Source organism: Terrapene carolina, unplaced genomic scaffold, assembly GCF_002925995.2.
Source record: "Terrapene carolina triunguis isolate 2854851 unplaced genomic scaffold, T_m_triunguis-2.0 Scaffold210, whole genome shotgun sequence".
NCBI lineage: Eukaryota > Metazoa > Chordata > Testudines > Emydidae > Terrapene > Terrapene triunguis.
In genome coordinates, this window is record NW_020664561.1 from 45,001,060 (window position 1) to 45,021,580 (window position 20,521).

At 39.2% G+C, this 20,521-nt stretch overlaps 1 protein-coding gene across 2 annotated transcripts in view; it reads left to right on the forward strand.

The window, feature by feature from the left end:
* Positions 1 to 20,521, forward strand: part of LOC112109825 (GPI-anchor transamidase) — a 115,663-nt gene that overhangs the window by 25,471 nt on the left and 69,671 nt on the right. For both annotated transcript variants that reach the window (XM_026655429.2, XM_026655430.2), the window contains exon 9: positions 3,950 to 4,122. In XM_026655429.2, the coding sequence (XP_026511214.1) occupies positions 3,950 to 4,122 (173 nt within the window). The remainder of the gene's footprint in view (positions 1 to 3,949; positions 4,123 to 20,521) is intronic.

Genomic DNA, 20,521 nt, shown 5'->3' on the forward strand with positions numbered 1-20,521 from the left:
TTATTATTATTATTATTTGTATTTTGCAACCAGATTATTTCTTTTAGCACTCCTGACACTTCCAACTTGATATTCGACTGATATCAAGCCTAAAAAGGCAGAGTGGTTTTGCTATCTATGCGTAGCAGAGCAAAACTCTTCTCATGGATTCAAAACCGAACTTTATTGTAGCAGATAGAGGTGAATGTTGGTACAATGGATTGAAATAAAAACTGTACTTCTGGAAGCAAAATATGCTCTTCAGATGAGCAGATCAATGAAATAATTGAATTAGTAATTACTTATCCTCTGCAGTTACCTTAACTTTCCAGGGCAAACTGGTTATTTTCTGTTAGATGATGTATAGTTCTCATGGTTTTATTTTTATTGGTGCCTCAGGTAGTTTAGCATGATGGAGGAAGGTACACTGAGCTAGGCAGAGAAGGGATGCGCTCAGAGTTGCAGACTGCTTCCTGAGAAATTCCTGGGGCAGCGCAGCTAACACAACTCCCTTTCTTCTAGGCTTGTGATAAAAGCACAATTGGCCCCAAAGGAGGATGGTCTTGGATTTTTAAAGATGTGTTTTTAAATCCCTTTCATATACAGTTTATCACAGATTTAATTCACTCTTAGAATGTACCTGTTGAAAGAGAGGGAGGATTTTTTAAATTGGCAGTTTTATAGGAATAAAATGGAAGAATTTGTCACGACTATTTCACCAATAAGAGAGCAGATCAGTGGGCTTTCAGATAAAAGAACTGTTGTCGTCATGTGCCTTCACTAGTTAACATAAAGAAGAATTAGTAAGCAGCTTTTGCTCTGAGGTCTTTGAAGCTATTTGCAACAGAGTCAACTTCAATCAAAAACCTTTGGTGCTAGGTTTGAAATTCTGTTGGGAACTGATAGATAAAAGTTATGGGTGATGTGCTTTGAAAAGTCATTCATAGTTTGTTGAATCATTTATACACCTCCATTCATGGTGGTGTTGACATTACAGAAATATAAAATTGTTACGGTTACTCAATGTTTTATAACATTCCTAGCCAGTGCAGTGGCTTGATGGCATAGCTGCAGTGTAGAAGACTTATGTCTTCAGTAATTTGTGAATTAAAAATACAAATATTATGGATATTCATGGGCTTTAAAGATTTAGATTTTTAAGGTTGTGCTCTTTGAGGAGCTAAGAGCGAAGGGAAATGACTGATCTTTCTCTTTAAGAAGTTGTGATTTGCAAGATGGCCAGAGAGGAAGTCTCTTGTCTACTCACTTATCTAAAGACGTACAGCCAAACTCATCCATGTGCCCAGCTCTTGGGCCAGTGTGTGTCTCTCCAATTCCAGAGCTGCTAATGCTGGTTAAGAACAACCATAGAAAACTAGACTTCTCTCTTGCTTCTGATCACTTTCCTGTGTCAGTATACAATGAAGTTGGAACAGTAAACTAAGGGGTTGCCTGCAAGAGAAGGCAAAATGCTTTGAAGAATGGGTAGGGCATGGGTGGGATCCAGAGCTAACAAAGAGCTGGAGAGCTAACAAAGAGCTGGAGAGTAGCACAGTTCAATGTAAGTGCCATGACTAAAAACACAGATGTAATCCTCCAAGATGACACTAGCTGTGCAACGAGTGTGCACCCCAAGTGTAAATGGGATGGAACAAACATGGGTATGGGCAGCTATGTGGAAGTGAAGGTTCTGTTTTCTCTGATATCTTCAATGAATAGGTCTCATCAAATGGACCACTCTGATTTTATTGCTACCTAAGACTATTTTTTATACTACTACATCATGCTGTATAAGCTGTGTTTCGGTGAGCCCCAGGAGATCTGGCTGGTGACATAGTTGTCTGGTTTCTTGCATATTTTCTACCAGGTACATAGGAAATACTATTGAGATGATACTCCTATTTTTTTTTTAAAGCAGATATTTGGCAACACATTTTGGTTCAAACACTCAGTTTTTTTCAATGGTGATAAAAGCACTTGATAATAGCCAGCACCATCTACACCTCTACCTCGATATAACGATATAATGCTGTCCTCGGGAGCCAAAAAATCTTACTGCGTTATAGGTGAAACCGCGTTATATCGAACTTGCTTTGATCCGGAGTATGCAGCCCCCCCCAGTACATCATGTGTTTCAATGGGAAGAGAAAATACTAGTCTAGCTGCCTGGTAGTTTCTTGCCATCCTTAAACAAGGGCCAGTAGTTGGAGGAATCTTTGCTCTTTCTCTTCCTGTCACTAAAGAACTATTCCCACATTCCAATCCTCCATTTGGTTTTGTATTTCCTATATCCTATCAGAGGCAGCAATATCTACCGGGGAGCTGAAGACTGAGAATCAGGAGACTGGGGTCATATTCACAAATCTGCTACTGACTCGCTGTGTGGTCATGAACAAGTAATTTCTCTTTTCTCAGTGTTTTCATTTTATAGTTGGGAGAATAATGATACTTAATCTTGAGGTCCTTGGATAGAAGGTGCTATATAAATCAAAGTCTTATTCCAAAACTGCTCCACGCTATATCCAGGGGTTGGAGTCCACAGTGGTTGTAAACTTGCTGTAAAGACTACTAGTGTTCATTTTAGATTGTAGATGTGTGCTTTCCCTAAGCGATGGCAGGGAAATGATCTTGGATTGCATTTGTTGGGTTTTGGAGGATTGTACTTTGGATACCTGGTCCTAGCAGTAAGAATTATAGCCAGAGTCCTCCCCAGCCTTAATAATGTTGTGTGTTTAATTTATGGTCAAGTGGCTTCTCATGGACTGGCAGTAACCCACCATCCCTTGCCAGTAGAGGTTAGAAAGATGGGGTGTTCCCACATAGCTAAGTGAGATTTGGAAATACCCTAGTGCAATATTTTGAATGGGAATACAGACCTGGTTAGACCATGGGTTTAGGAGGGTTTGTTATGGTTTTGGAAAGAAGGTACATGTCTAGATCTGAAAAACCATGTTTACAGAATTACAGAAATGGGAGGGTTGGAGGGGAGAGGAGGATGGACAGCAATGATGCATAGAGCAATGATGCTATCATCCCCTTTTGTGCTCCTGATTTCAGAAGTTGCTAGAACTATATGTCTTGTTGTATTACTTATTTAATAAACTTTTACTGCCACTTGAAATACTAAGTTGAGTTTGTCTCCACTGATGCCTACATAGTCTCAGTAAAGTCTTTGCTATCCCGAATTTCTTGGGATCTAAGGAAAACCTGGATAAGTTTGTTACTGCCTCCTTCTCTTGATGGCTGTGCCTTTACAGGAGTGTCAGTGCTGCATTTTGGAATTCAGCATAGCAGTGGAACTAATCTGTAGATAATATGCCGCGTGAGCTGCAGACATATCTACACTAACTTAAAATAAGTCTAAATTATTTTTAATATATGATGATTCTAATTCATAGTTAATTTACAGGCTGTAGAAGGGTAACAACTATTGGGATTTTGACTCCTCTGGACCTATGTCAAGAATCCAAATTCTTGCTTCATTTTTGCAACCTTTTTAAGCTACTGAGTAGACTTTCCAAGGCTGTGTGAACACTTATCCAGCCTCACTTGCCTCCCTTTGATCAACCTATAGGATTCCCACCTAGTTTAATTTTTCAGAAGTTGCCACATGTACATTGAAAAACAGCTTGTTCTGATGAACGGCTTGTTTTTTCCCAGAAGAATTGCATATAACTCCTCTTTAATATTAATTTGCCATTAGAGTTAATAGGAGTTACGTGCATATCAGGAGCGAAAGAGGTTTCTAAATGCATAATCATGACAAAAGAGCACTTCTTAGTTCTTTAGTTAAATCTCCTTTTCTAAGTGTGGAAAACCATTGCATGTGTTATTGATACCAGTGAAATCAATGCTGATTTTGTTTAGTGGTTGTCTCTCGTTTCCCAACAATATTCTGACAGACACCAACAGAGACTAATTTAAAGAGTAAATGTGAGAAGGAAAATGTAACTATCCTTTTTATGTTCAGTTTCAGGTGTGCCCTAGAAGTTTGTGTGTTTCTACACCTGGACACCGGACTGATCTTTTTCATAGAGATCCTCAGAATGTTCTGATAACGGACTTTTTTGGCAGTGTACGAAAGGTGGAAATTACAACACAGACCGTTGCTCTGGATCCTAACTTAGTTGGCTTGGAAACCAGGTATATATATATTTTTTTTTTCAGTTTTGGTTCATATACTTTCATGTAGTATAAATAGAGAACATATACTGTAGCTGTACCCACCTGTTTTATACTCGATATGAAGTCTGTGAACATGCAGTATATTTTAATGAGTAAGGCTTTGATTCTCCACTCCATCTGACATGGGGGGCTGCAGCGCCCTGATTCAGGGCAGCCCAGCTCCAGCACAAGTTCGGGGTATATAGGAGCACTTCTAACTTGCATCATTGGAGGGTAATGCAGGGTGAAGCTCTGCTCTGCCATACCCCCCTTCTTGTACCACTCCAACACATCCTCCTCCTTCCCCTTATGCAATGGGGAGGGCAGCACTGAGTCCAGAAGGCAGCTGAGCTTCATTCTTCCATCCAGCCACTGGTGGAGAGAACACCTGGGCAAGAGGAATTCTCCCCATGGCTGGCTGAGTGGTTTAGGACTACATAGCACAAAGTGGTTTTAGACTAGAGAATCCAGCCATAAGGAATTTTATAGCTGATATAATGCTGCTGCATTTTGGCATCCAACAGCAGCTGTTCAGTGTGCAAGCCCCGTCTGCACCGTCCATGTTTATTTTTAGAAAATTGTGGTGGATGTAGGATTCTCATGAAAGGTGCAAAATCCTCTCCATACCAGCCTGCACCAAAAATATCTCAGCCCCTCCTCTGGGGGAATGGGATTGTCCCTTTTATTTTTAGATTAATTTCCATTGAAAATCCAGAGGATTGCCTTCTGTGTCTTCTAATATGATATTTTATTTGAAAATAAAGCTTTTAATCTTGAGAAGTAGCCAGAGAGAAATGTTCCTCAGAGAAGCAACTCTGCAATAATGCTTGGGATTTTGAGCTCCATGTAGTATGTAGCCATGATGTTATTCAAGATTGAGTGAGGGGATACAGGGAGTGTCAGCCAATTGATGAAGTGAATTCTCTCTTTAGTACTGTACGATAAAAACAGGACTTCTAGTTTTCAGTTTAAATTGATACTTTGAGATAAATATTTCTAAAATCTAAGGCTCTAGAGAATTCTTACAGTTGTGTCTAAACTCAATCACTGTACTTTCAGACATCACTTTGGCCTAATTCCTAGCCAGTTTCACACAGCAAAATGTATGGCTGATAATTCTGTCTGAAATAAGCTGAAAAGTGCCTAGAAAATGGGAATTTGGGGGCTAAATACTTATTCGTTGAAAAATTCTCCCTTCTCTAAACTATGTTGCAAAAATATAGTCAAAGATCAAGATATGGCCACCAACTAAAGCTTTTTTAACAAACCAGTTTTTACTTTCCTTATTAGAAGCTCTTGTTAAGTAGGCCACAAAGATTTCTTTACTTCATATCACTGCTAGTAAACTATATACATCTTCATCTTTCCTCTGAGATGGTCCATCAGGTAGCTTGCTATACACACACAAAAAAACTCTGCCAGGTTTCTTAATAGATGCTTTGATCCTGCATAAACACTTGTGCCCTTGGGTAGATTAGTTGGGATACTTGTGGGAATAGTTCCATGGGCTTAAGTGAGGCTACTCATGTGAGTGAAGTTAGTTAGGCATAAGCATTTGTTTGATTGGGCCCACTGATAACCATTTGATGGCTTCTTGTTTCAATAATAGTTAAGCAAGGCCTTAGGTTCATTGTATTTCTAGTACTCTGTTGCCATCTATTGGGAGCATGTACAAGATGACTGATTTGTATTATTGAGCTTCTTTCATGTTGTATTTGCCTTTCTGTTACAGCCCTTTGTAAAATGACCTGAGAAAATTGTGTTGCCATCTGCCAGGAAGAAATATGAATCCGGTTATACACTGTTTTTATGTATATAAATAGATATAGATATGGATATACATATTTTGTGATTCATCATTTTTCTTAGAACACTACAGAATTGCTCGTGGTGTGAAAGGGATAATGGATAGCCGTTTTTGAGAGTTTAAGGGAAAGTTAGTGCAACATTGGTGCATTTTTTGGAGGAGGGGGAAATGAAATCTTTCTTAGTTCAAAACTTAGTGTAATTTGTATTAATATAGTTGCATTTTGTTTTCATGCTGCATTTGGCCTCCACATTTTGCATTGAAATACAGATCAAAGCCTAAACTAATCCTGAAACTTCCTTAGTGCCTCTTCTAACTCATATTCTTAAGGTAAAGGTAGTTTTTACCTTTTATGAATGGAAGCAACATTAGGAAATTAATAGAAGTTTTGGAGCTTGATAGGATGTAAAACAACTGCGTGGGTTACCAATTTCTGCATAATGGTAGAGGCAGGTTCTGCGACCTCTTTGCCAGTCAGGTACAGTAAATCTTTAATTTTTAGTCCTGAAGTAGTACTGGCATGTGTATGGAACTATTATGATGCCAGGCACACATGATTGTACTAGCTTGGTGTGTGTGACTAAACACGTCTTAATATTATTACTTACACACGTAAAGGAAGGATACCTGGATGAAATTATGTGGCCTGTATTACAGAGGAGGTTAGATTAGATGACTACAGTGTTTCCTTCTGGCCTGAAAAATCTGATTTTTGGTGTTGGCTTGTAGGTAAGTTAAGGGACAAACTACTAGTAGTAACAGGGAGGTTTACTTTAGCATAAGTGGGAGACACCTGCTTCTAGTCTAGTGTGTTAGATTTATAGCATAATTATCTGGTGTATGCAGCATATGGATCTACTGTGTGCTGGTCTTTTGTAAAATAATATTAGGTGTTCTACAATATTCAAATGTTTTTTTTCAAGCAACAATGTATTTTATAGTGCTTCAGGTCTCAGTTTTCAGTAGCTCTGTTGGTATGGTTTAAAACAATTTTTTTTTTTTTTTAATAGAAAAAGCCTTTTGGAGCAGTGTAGAAAGTTCTGTGGCTTTCTGGAATTACCTTCAAAGACAGCTGTGCAGAATGTTTAATAAATTCCTCAAACGAATTAGCTCTCAGTATGGCAGAGTCTTCAAAGCTATATTTCGCTACAGTGAACAGCGAGGAAATGTAACTTTAAGTGCAGAAAAACTTAGGAATATATTTATCTGCTAGTTACCATTTCCCAGTATTGTCCTCTTTAAATGTCTGGCAGATCATCCTCCTTCTCAACACATCCTTGTCACAACCCTCAGCAGCTGGCTTGGATGGGGACTGAGATGTGAGGCAAAGATGAGGAGGTGCTAGACACGTAAAAGGACAATAGCATGAAATGGTAATTAGTAGAGATCAGAGTTTGTCAAACTGTAGACTACTGTGCTACACAGATCACTTGGTGGTTGGCCCTGGATAGGTTAGCTGGTCTTATACTGGCTCTTCTTTCCAGTTTCTATATCACATTAAACTATGACTGAAATTCAGTAAGTGCCATCCTAATCATACTTTTGGATGTAAGTGATTGTTGTAGTTGCAATTGAACATTAGGCAGTAAGAACAGGAAAAAAAGGTGGGGAAGGCAGTTCATGCGGTATACAGTGGGACAGGTGGCTGTCTGCACCTTTTGTATTCATGAGTGGGCTGTACTGTAATTGAGTTGGAGAGGTTTTTTTTAAAAAGCAATGCTGTACCGAAATACAACTTTGCAGGGCCTGCTATACTAAAAAAGCTTAGTATGTGGGATTTTGTCTGAGGAATCTATTAAACTTTCTGTACAGCTGTTCATGAAGGTGATGTTAGAAAGCCACAGCGCTTTTCTATGACATTAATTTGTAATGGGACACTTTGAACATTTACACTCCAGATTAACTATTTAATTTTCCCTAGCGGAACATGAACATAATTTCTGAATTTAAAAATATGGGTCAATGATCTTCCCAGTGCTAATCCTACAAACTTTCTGCATATTGAAAATGGGACTTAAGATACTAAATCACTTAAGTACTCATGAATATTTGACCACTGTTTAATCTATTAAAATTAATGTGATTGCTGTGCCTCGATAATAAACACATACCTTCAATAAACTTCATTAAGTAATATAGCTATAGCATGACAGAGTATCACCCTTTCCCATGATTGCACCAATATACAGGAGACACTTCTGAAAAATTGGTGTGATGGAAACTTTTGAAATCTTTTAATGTAAGGATTTTAGGTATTCCAAGGTCTCTAGAATTGGAAGAGCTGTTTCGTAGATAATTCCTCTGTCTTGAATTACCTTTCTGAGTTGGGGCCCTCACTTTATATTCTGAAGATAATGTGCATATTTTTAAAATCTCCTATTTAATATTTGTCTCCTTATCTCTATCCTCTAGACTGGCTGCAGTAGATTTGGCTGTGCTGTTTTATAGGGATTGTATCATGGGCAAACTTTGAGCCTAAAGGGTATTTCTAAATAAGAATATTTTTCCTGGTATGTGGATATGAGATTTTGAGAAGAAAATCATTGGCATATACCCTTTATGTATGTCTTCCGGCTTTCAACCCTCTGTGTTTACTTTCAGTGAAACTGACAGTAAAGTCTAAAAAATACACATTTTTTTTCAAATATGATGCCAAAGTCATCTTACTAACACCATTTAGGCAGAAAGGAAGCTTATTTAAATGTACATTTGGCCCTTCATGAGGTTATTTTGGCTAATGCTGTGGTTATTCAGTGGTCAAAAAAAAAATTGTTTTAATGGTAAATTAAGTTGTTGAACTCATTACTTTATATACCACAACATTCACTCTGAGCCTTTCAAATGTTTACTTGAGCTGCTAAGGGTTCTCTCTTGATATTTTTCCCTATTGCTTCTGTCGTGTGTTAATAGCTTTTTAGGAATAGGATTTGTTTTAGTATCTTAAAAATTCTGTAATGAAGATTCTTTTCATTTTCCTTTAATTGTGTAACAAATAAAGTTATTCAAAAGCTTTTTTTAAGAAGAACTGAAGAAGGACTGAAATTTTATTAAGCAAGCATAATATTTTCCTCAATATTAAAGAGGAAAAAGCTTTGCAAAGAAAATATAAGAAAGTAACTCAGTATTGAGTTAGTGCCCCCTGTAGTGTTTATATATAGATGTTTATAAATGTGTAATACATATTTTTATATAACTATAAAATATTTTAATCTGTACACATTTATACATTTGATTACTGGGTATAATACATATTTTAAAATCTTAACTGAAAATTAAAGATTGAGTCAAGTTGCAAATTTGCTCACATCTCCTTAATGGATATTTAGATCTAGATATTTTGTTTCAGGCCCATCGTCACTAAAACTCACATTTTCACCCTATACTACTTTCCCCCTCTCTTTTTATTTATTTTTTTTTTTTAAAGGTGGCCTAAAAAATGTTTTTTTAATCGGGTTTATGCCTTTTTTTGGTTTTGCTTTTCCTTTTTCAAAATCACTCCCTCTTATTTCAGGTGGGGTTTGTTTTGCTAGTTCTCCGGTCACCACGGAGATTTCTGCCTAGCCCAAATCTGAATTTTTAATATGAAATACAAAATAAATAAAAATTAAAAATTGTAGGATGAGGAGAGAAGGGGACACATCTTTAGGCACCATACAATAACATAATTAAAAAATAATAATGAAGCAAAAAAGGAACTCAAGGCCCCTTCTGTGGTTTCTCTCATTTCTGGGAGACTATAATGGTGTCAGTACATGCCTCTCACAAGCACTCCTCTCTGGCCAATACGTGTCTGCGATCTCTCTACTTTGGAATGTGGCGGCACTCACCTCTCACAAGCGTTCCCTTCTAGTCAGGTGTGAGCCTGCTTTTCTTTCAGTTCTGAATGGGGTAGCACCCATCTTTCGCAGGCACTCTCCCTGGCTGATGATTCTTTCGGCAAGTCTTCAGTGACTCAGCCCTCTGGCCGAGTCTCTCACACTGTCCCCCCTTCTGGGTATACAGTCTCTAGTTTTTGCTCACAGCCCTGGTATGGGGCTGTAGCACCAAGGCTCCCTCCTGGAGACACTGTCTTCTTTACCAGCCCAACAGGGGCCCATTTTGGTACCCTCAGTTGGTGTCCTTTTGGCAGCCCTCCCTAGGCTCAGTCTTCAACCAGACCATCAGGGGCCATCATGGGACCCTCACCAATTCTGCTAGGTTCTGGGCTCAGTCCCCTGGGCTCAGCCTGCCTGCACTGAGCTGTCCATGGTCCTGCTGCGGTTCCAGCCAGCCAGGCACCCAGTCTTTGGCAGCCTTTCCTGGGCTCAGTGTTGTCTGCAGTGAGCTGTCTGCGGTCCTGTTCCTCTTCTAGCCAGCCAGGTACCCAAGGTGCCTTCCTTGAGTTCCGGGCAGCAACTAACTGCTCTGCCTTTGCTGCTTCCTTTTATATGGCCCTTCTGACCCCTGATTGGTCACTCCTTCAGCACCTCTGATTGGCTGCTCCCCTGCAGCCACTCTAGGCTGCTTGGAGTACTTCTCTGTTCTTTTCTGGGGCGGAGTGAGGCAGGGCCCTGAGGCCTCTAGCATGGGGCCTCCGGACCTAGTCACCTTTAACTTTCAGCAGCATTATTTAACTCTGTAAACATTTTCTGGCTTACAGTGTTTTGCTCTACCAAAGAGAGAGAGAGAGAGAAAAAAAATTGTGGGAAAACCTGTCTCCTCTTCTGTGCATATGTGGGGAAGGCATTAGAGGACTAATAGCACTCATGTGATTTAGCCTGTCTCCTCACTACAAAGTTGGAGGGTTATGAGCCCAAATAAAAACAGAACCCATGCTCTAACCCACACCCTCAGTTGTGCCAGCTAGCCTGGGTTGAAAGCACCACTTAACTCAGATGGGAGGTATGTACTGGAGGGGGGTTGGGATGACACTTGAGTGAGAGCCTGGGCTAACTCTGCAGCAAAGATATACTCATAGGTTATGTCATTTCATTCAAAGTTAGCACGATGTTATCAGAATCCCTGATGCAATGTGTCTCCCCTTCTGGCTCACAGATGTCCATAGGTAGTGAAAATCCCACTTATATAGAATCACATTTCTGGCATACCTGCTGAGCACTGGACAAACGAAAAAGTCTACTGGATTCTCCATCCCTTACTCAACTTAGCTTCTACCTCTGCAATTAATATTGGACTAAAGTTACCCCAGATAGCATAGAGGGGTCAAACTGTGCAGGTGGAAGCAGTTATCACCCTAGTGGGTTTCATCCTCAGGAGTACAAGCTGTGTTTATGATGCTGCCTTCCCAAGGGGTTCTGCCAGGCAAGGGCAGCTTTAATTTGTAGCTGGGATGCCATAGGAATCAGCACACCCTCACCACCTAGGCCAGAAGCTGCCTGTAGGCCCCTCTTGTGCATTTGCCCAAGCTGTCTGTTTATCCTACTGGCGGTGTCTTCCTCCAAAGCTCGTTCCATTTTCTCAGCCTTTAGCATTGTTCAGGAAATGGAGGCCCTTGAGGAAGATGTGACTCCGATTCAGTCTTTAGTAGTCAGCATTAAAAAGGGCTCTTGCTTGCATTTAAACTTGCTAGAGTCTAATGCACATAATTAATTCAAACAGATAAGGACTGTTTTTTTTAAATGCTGGTTACTTCTGACAGGTAATAAATAATAAAAATGCAGCCCTGTATTACAAGGAAATTCAATTTTTGGATCATACAGATGGCAAACCACTCAAGGTTCCTTCTCTCTCTCTGCTTTGACTTTGCCAGAACTCTTCAATGAAACTTTGTCCTTGTTTTACATGATTGCTTAGCTGTTACTCTTATTACACAGTCACACAACAGCTCGTTAACTATAGCTGTGCTACTAGATTACAGCTGGCAATTTCACCTTGAGCATCAGCTGTGATGTCTGTTGTGTATAACCTTTGAAGTTTCACTTGGTTTGGGTTGAGACTTCTGTGAGTGAAACCAGCAATTACCCAAAAGAAAAAGCTTTCTTTCTACCCGCATCCAAGTAGAGAAATATTTGTGAGTAGAATAAAAGTTTCATTAAAAAAAATACTAGTTTCAATCTGAGCTATTGTAACTTCATAGGCTTCACTTTACAAACACCTCAGCACTGACTGAACCTAGAGCTGCTAGTTTCAGCACAGAAATGGAAGGTCTTGGGATCCTGAGTTCTCAGTTGCTTTTTTTTTAAATCCCTTTTTAAGCGAACTAAAATGATCTAATGGAAACAGTAAGGGATGGAAGAAATCCTGTATTTTAGAGAAGTGGGATTTGCAGAGTTTAAGATGTTTACCAAGTTTTGAGCCTTCAGTCTGTCAGACTCAGGTAAGAGCTCTCACTAGCCAGGTTGATCACTTCCTCCTTTTCAGCTCTTGTCATGAGGAGGAGATCCCTAACCATGGAGTTGACAGTACAGATTAGGGATGTCCTTTTCACATGCGAGTGATAGTGTAAAGTGAATTCAAGATAAAGTAAGGTCATTTTTAGCTTTGTTATCCTTGATAATTAAGCTTCATTGTTTAATACTTTCCTAAAACAAATGGTGGAAGTTCATATTGATAATTGGGCTAAATCCCTGGAAGTTAAGGTTCAGACACATCTAATGGAATGGGCAATATCTGTAAAAGATATTCCTTAGCTGGAAATAACCCTTTCTACTTTTCACACAATAAGTGTAGGCTTGGTGTTTTTATTTATATTTTTATGATTTTGATGGATAATATGTTTATTTTTAAGCATTTTTTTAGCATTTTTCACCTGTTTACATATTCATAGTTTCAGGAAATTGTGTGTGTGTGTTGAACAGTGTAATTATTTAATGACAGACAATGAGAGTCAAAGAGTTAAAGCTTTATAACTGTTAAAACACAAATTGGCAGCGCATCCCATGTCAAAATATACAAAGTAAATATTCTTAAATCAAACTCTACGTTCTCTGGCAGCATTTTCCTTCCTTTGCCTATCTAAAAATATTTTTTGTCTTGTATGTGTATGGTGAAGTCGAACCTTACCAATAAAAATCTAATCCTTCCAATCCTAAATAAAGAGAACTCATTTAGGTAACTGAAGGTCCATTCTTACTATATGTCAGTGGCTAATATTCCTCTTACTCTTTTCAGTGTTTCCTTGCCTATCCTTTCTTTTTCTTCTTCTTTTTGCATATCCAACTTTATACAGTATACTGAATAGGCAGAGGTGCCATTGTGTAATCCTTCCTCTAAAGCGATCATGCTTTGGTGGGTAGTTAAACTGACCGGTGACTGGCAGAGATGTACCTTTCTAAAAATAGGAGAACATGATTAGCTGGTTTGAAGATCACCAGGGTAGTCTGTGCCCAGAAGTTGGAGGGTTTATATTTATTCAAAACTTGTTTTTATCCTTACTTCTGTAGTTCTGCATGTAGTTCTCAGTAGAAATGCCCAATTATTTTTTGAACTCTATGATGCTCTTAGCATCAGTAATTGCTTTATCATTGCCACAAGATACATCAGTATTTGTAGTATTCTCTGGCTTCCTTTATACTAGGGCAATTAAAAGCTTTTAAGAAATCCTCTGTCATTTGCCTGTCATTTGGTAGCATTGCCTGTGCTCCATTTAGACTAACTACCTCAAATATTTTCTTATTGTATAATGTATTCCACAGACTTCTTAGACCAAATTTTTTTTACAGTAGAAACCAATAACACTAAAATATTGAAAGTTTATTTTTGTAGGGAAATCCGATTTTGGGTATTCTGTCTCTCCAGTAGGATAAATTGAAATGGTTTATGTAACTTTATTAGCTCTAGTAGTAATAGTGTGTTAGAACTGGGTGGTATTTTGAACCAGAAGATGGCAGTACTGTTAAGCATGAAACTGTCTCATCACTGTTTTATTTCGAAAACTAGCTTAGAAACAATGCAGGTTATTAGGTAGTGCCCTGAGGTAATATGCAGGATTAACTCAATGCTACTGAATGTGGAAACAGCTTTTGTATTATCCATTTGTGATTTCTTTAGGTCAGGAGAAGGAAAGGAGGACTTGGGTTTTTATTACGTCTGTCGATTAATCGCAGTTCACTCACACAATTAACTCAAAAAAATTAACTGCAATTAAAACAATTAATCACGATTGATCGCACTGTTAAACAATAGAATACCAATTGAAATTTATTAAATATTTTTGGATGTTTTTCTACATTTTCAAATATATTGATTTCTATTTCAACACAGAATACAAAGTGTACAGTGCTCACTTTATATTATTTTTTATTACAAATATTTGTACTGTAAAAATGATAAAAAGAAATAGTATTTTTCAGTTCACCTCATACAAGTACTGTAGTGCAATCTCTTTATCGTGAAAGTGTAACTTACGAATGTAGATTTTTGTTGTTGTTGTTACATAACAGCACTCAAAAACAAAACAATGTAAAACTTTAGAGCCTGCAAGTCTACTCAGTCCTACTTCTTGTTCAGCCAATTGCTAAGACAAACAAGTTTGTTTACATTTACAGGAGATTCTGCTGACTGCTTCTTACTTACAGTGTCACCTGAAAGTGAGAGCAGGTGTTCTCATGGCACTTTTGTAGCTGGCGTTACAAAGTATTTACATGCCAGATATGCTAAACATTCATATGCTCCTTCATGCTTCGGCCACCATTCCAGAAGATGCTCGTTAAAAAAATAATGCGTTAATTAAACTTGTGACTGAACTCCTTGGGGGAGAATTGTATGTCTCCTGTTCTGTTTTACCACATTCTGCCATATATTATTTCATGTTATAGCAGTCTCGGATGATGACCCAGCACATGTTCATTTTAAGAACACTTTCACGGCAGATTTGACAAAACTCAAAGAAGGTACCAATGTGAAATTCTAAGGATAGATACAGCACTCGACCCAAGGTTTAAGAATCTGAAGTGCCGTCCAAAATCTAAGAGGGACAAGGTTTGGAGAATGCTTTCAGATGTCTTAAAAGAGCAACACTCTGATGCGGAAACTACAGAACCCGAACCACCAAAAAAGAAAATCAACCTTCTGCTGGTGGCATCTGACTCAGATGATGAAAATGAACATGCGTTGGTCCGCTCTGCTTTGGATTGTTATCGAGCAGAACCCGTCATCAGTATGGACGCATGTATTCTGGAATGGTGGTTGAAGCATGAAGGGACATATGAATCTTGAGCGCATCTGGCACATAAATATCTTGTGATGCTGGCTACAACAGTGCCATGCGAACGCCTGTTCTCACTTTCAGGTGACATTGTAAACAAGATGCGGGCAGCATTATTTCCTGCAAATTGTAACCAAACTTGTTTGTCTGAGCGATTGGCTGAAGTAGGACTGAGTGAACTTGTAGGTTCTAAAGTTTTACATTGTTTTATTTTTGAATGCAGTTATTTTTTGTACATAATTCTACATTTGTAAATTCAACTATCATGATAAAGAGATTGCACTACAGTACTTATATTAGGTAAATTGAAATATACTATTTCTTTTGTTTTTTACAGTGCAAATACTTGTAATCAAAAATAAATATAAAGTGAGCACTGTACACTTTGTATTCTGTGTTGTAATTCAAATCAATATATTTGAAAATGTAGAAAACATCAAAAATATCTAAATAAATGGTATTCTATTATTGTTTAATAGTGCAATTAATCGCGTGATTAATTTTTTTAATCACTTGACAGCCCTAGTTTTTATATAAAATACCTTTATTTAAGTAAAATTTATAATTAAAAATAATGTATACATATAAGTTAGCAAATTCCTGTTCTGAAATGGGATCAGTACTTCATCTATGGGGTTGTGAATCTATCTGTAGGAGTGCTGTAAATTGCCAAGCAATTCTGTTTATCTGAAACCTTTTAGGATAAGTTCCACATACTGTTTATGAAACAAACTGGTACTTATATATCTACTGCATTTGTGTTTAACATCTTCAAGTTGTTGCCATGCAAAAATGTAATTGTTGTTTTACCAAATGTTTTGTTAATGTTCATGAAGAGATTTTAAAAGCTTAATACATGAAGTGCTATTGGTACTATTGCTAAATTTCCTCTAGTTGTAAATATATTTGTCTTTTCTATTTGCCTCTGTGGCATTAATTGACCCTATAAAATTATATATGTGGCTATATTTATTAGTGGAAAATAAAGAGAAATTCACATGGGAAGAGTGGACCTCTATCAATAGAACAAATACAGTGGCAGAATTAATACAGTAGAGTAGAATTTACATAGTGAAAAGTCAAGGGAAAATAAATAAGAATGACAGGATCATTGGGCGCTCTAACAGGCATAAAAGGAGATGACTAGATTTAAAATACATTACGATAGAAAATGATGCTGTAGATAATCGTATTCCCCATTTAGTAATGGATAAAAAATTTCATTAGAATAGTGTTTTTTTAAAAAAAAGGAAAAGAGCAATATTAGAGTTGTCTAACTGCAAGTAATAAGTCATGTAAAAATGTTTAAGCCTTTCTCTATAGGTTTCTTCACTTAACAGCTCACACCTTCACTCCTTCCTTATGTCAGTATATCCTTCCCCCCCCCCCCGAAGAGTAATTCCTCCTAATGCTCTACCTTCCAAAATTGTAATGAATTCCCCATACCTCCTTGCTTCCATTGACACCCCTATACTCCTTCTCATGCTTCAAATCATGTTCTCCCATTGGTCTTAATCAGTAGTTCACGTCATAGTTTCATAGATTTTTAAGGCCAGAATGGACTATTAGATCATCTAGCTCCGGGGTTCTCAAACTGGGGGTCACGAGGTTATTACACGGGGGGTCGCATGCTGTCAGCCTCCACCCCAAGCCCCGCTTTGCATCCAGCATTTATAATAGTGTTAAATATATTAAAAAGTGTTTTTAATTTATAAGGGGGGGCTGCACTCCGAGGCTTGCTATGTGAAAGGGGTCACCAGTACAAAAGTTTGAGAACCACTGATGTAGCTTGACCTCCATTAAATTTCACCGAGATACCCCCATCATTGGGCTCAATACTTCATTTAGATGAAAGCATTTCAGTCCTCAGAAGATTTAACTGTTTTTCATAGGCAGAGAACAGGAGAGACTGAGGCACCACCAATACTAAGGTCCCTGCAGTGTCAAGGAATTGATTAGGTGAGATATCAGTAGATGATCCTAGCAGATAATTCATGCCCCACATCTGCCTTTCTGCAATATCAGATCCAAGTTCTTCTCTCATGCTTATCCCCTAACCTTCCCAAATGTTCTCTTTTATTGTAAAGGAGTGTGTCTAGGCATAGGTGCTGGAATGCCCTGGCTTGAAGTGGATTCCATTATATGCAGGGTTTATAGTTTGATTCAATATCTCTCAGTACCTCCACTATATAAATTGTTCCAGCACCACTGTGTCTAGTGGTCTAATGGGCTTTGTAGGGAGTGAACTCCCTGATTTCCCTGTATAGCTAGCTACTCTTTCTATGCTGTGCTACTCAGTGGCTTCCCTCTGTTTTCAGAAGAAGCAGCACTTCTGTCTAGGACGGGAGGGAGTCTGTCCTTTAGAAAGCCCAAGAGCTATTCTCCTCTTTTCTTATCATTACCTGAGACTGGCTGTGGGATGGGTCTGGTCTCCTTAGAGGTGGGAGAAAACTTGTTCATCTTAGCCTGTAAGGATAGAACAAGAAGCAATGGGCTTAAACTGCAGCAAGGGAGGTTTACATTGGATATTAAGAAAAAGTTCCTAACTGTCAGGGTGGTTAAACATTGGAATAAACTGCCTAGGGAGGTTGTGGAATCTCCATCTCTGGAGATATTTTAGAGTAGGTTAGATAAATGTCTATCAGGGATGGTCTAGACAGTATTTGGTCCTGCCATGAGGGCAGGGGACTGGACTCGATGACCTTTCGAGGTCCCTTCCAGTACTAGAGTCTATGAATCTATGAATAAGAAAGTAATTCCCCTAGGGGGGTGAGCTGGTGCGGGGTTGAAGGCTCCCTGCTCACTCCATGTGGAGTTGCTGAAGGAAGTGTAGTTCCAGATCTCCATGTGGGGGATCAGTAGGTGGGTGAAGAGCTGCAGAGGGGACTCTGAGTGGCGGGCTAGGCTGAAAATTATGTATTTCCTACAACTGTGCACAGGACTCAATGCCCTGAACACAGACTCCAGTTCTTTCAATGGGGATTACAAAACAGCTGCTGGATCAGTCCCTCAAAACAATAATTATGTCAGAGTCCAAAAATGGGTGTGCGCCACATCATGTAAGTATATTGAGTGCAGTGACTTTTGTGTCAACAGTAACGCTCGGTGTGTTGCGTGGGGAAACATGCACCTGCAGCCTCCTCCACTAAGAGCCCTCTCTGCACTCTGGCACGTAATGAAGCATATCATTATAGTTTCAAAATGTCAAACTCTGCTCTTTCTAGGTTAACTCCATTTTATTTCTCTGAGTGAGATTTCTCAGAGATCAGGCAAATAAGTTCCAGTTCCTGCTGGTGTGCTGGGTTCGTGTGTGCTGTAGGGTTGTTGGCGTATCAAAGAGGAACGTTGCTAGAGATGGGGAATTCCTATTAGACTAGCCAGTGCATCTCCCAGACAAGCAGGCTGCAGCTCCCCTTTTGCTTTCCCTAAAAGAGGGCATGTCATATTAAGTGATTTGATGCAGCCCAAAAGGCCACTGGCATTTTATAAGCCGAATTGCAGTTTGTGGTTACTACACTAATGCTATCAACTTTTCAGTTTTAAACCCACTTTTTACATTAGAGGTTTTCCATAGAAAATATATATATTTACAAGATTGTAGCTGTTGATTCAGATTCCTTTTTCAGCTAGATTTTTGCAGAAATGTTGTTAGGGTTTGTCTGGCTTTGAGGATTCCTGCTGCTACATGTTTTTTATTTTTGGTAAAAGAAATGATACCACTGATACCATGTATGTTTTCAGTATACATTACTTTGCTGTACATATGCATGTAGCTTTTGACATCAGAGAAAACTGTTAGTGTGTGATGGCAATGCATATTGGGAGTAATGCAAAAAACTCAATTAAAAATCTGACCCAAAGCCCACTGAAGTTAATTTTTATAGGCTTTGTATTAGGCCCTAAGTCAGCGTGCATTCTCTGTTAGCACTTCTATCTGTTCATTGACATGTACATCATAATGGCAATAGATCTAGTTAACACAAATGGATAACGTCGAAGATAGTTAATTGCCAGGTTTGGAAAGGGCTTGTGTCAGGGAGTGTGGGGGGACACCAGGCCCTGCACCCCCGGCTTCCTGCGATTCACCATGACTCTCAGCCATGCAGGAAAGCAGAAGGTATATTCAGACGACAGGAATGCAGTCCAAGACAGGTCTTGCAGGCACAGACAACAGGACCCCCCCCACTCCCCAATTAGGTGCATCTTGGGGTCCCAGGGCACCACAGCCCCCTTGGGAGGTCAGAGCCCCGTCTGCCTCCCAGCCAATCCTCCAGCCAGCTCCCCAACTCTCTCCCCCAGCGTCTCCTCCCCCAGCCTTTGTTCAGTTTCCCGGGCAAAGGTGTCACCTGGCCTCTAACCCCTTCCTGGGTTCTTATGTTACATGCTCAGGTATCCTCCCTCAAGGCCAGTCTCCCATCCCCCAATGCAGACCATCCTAGCCACACTCCCCTGCCTTCCCAGCCAACACTCCCCACTCAGCATTCAAAGACCACATACCACATTAAGAACAGTCCCAGTTCGTCACATCACATCATAATGGCAATAGATCTAGTTAACACAAATGGATAACGTCGAAGATAGTTAATTGCCAGGTTTGGAAAGGGCTTGTAAGTAAATTTTACAGCAGATTTTGACAGTTCTTAAAATGTGAGAATATCTAGGAATTTTCTTGATGGGCAGACAAATGACAACTTGCTCAGTCTTTGTTCGTCTTTGTCCCTCACCTGCCCACTCTTACTTAAAAACTCTCTCTTCTCCCTTCCTTTGTAGCATTTTTCTCTCTCCTCTTCTGTCTCACCATGCCTCCTGTACCTTTTCCGTGTGATCTTGCACTCAAGTGGTCTGTTCTAAAATTCTGGTCTCTGATGTACTCTGTACAGACACCTCAGATAGCATGATTTTGGTACATTTTTCTTTCCTGCCAGCATGCTAAAACATAAATCCAGTTTTCTTTTCAGGGTGCACTTCTGCAGTTATGCTCAGTTTGCTGCCACTCAAGTAAAATGTATTAAATCCTGATCTATGTAGTACTGGTGTTTAACATTTTCCGACCGGGATGTTGATGCCATATGGTTTTACGGGTTTCTTTAGTCCTTTGGGACAGCATGACGTACTATCCCAATAAGGATTAGTAGTAGTGATGCTTGTTAAATGTTTGCAATTGGAAGCACTAAATGGCTGCTAATGGTTAATGGTTAGAATTCCTCTTTGGTGTTTGTGGCTTAGAGGATGCGGGCAATAATAAGATGATGGGAATTTTAAGGGGGTAGAGCTGAGAGAAGAGCCAGCAAGTTGAAATACTAATTACTGGGCTATTAGATCTCCGGCTTTTTGGTAAGCAGTTTATTTTGCCATCCCTTTATGCCCTTGAAAATGGACTTGAAAACATAACTATAAATTCTAGAGGGCTCCAGGGCTCAAGCAAC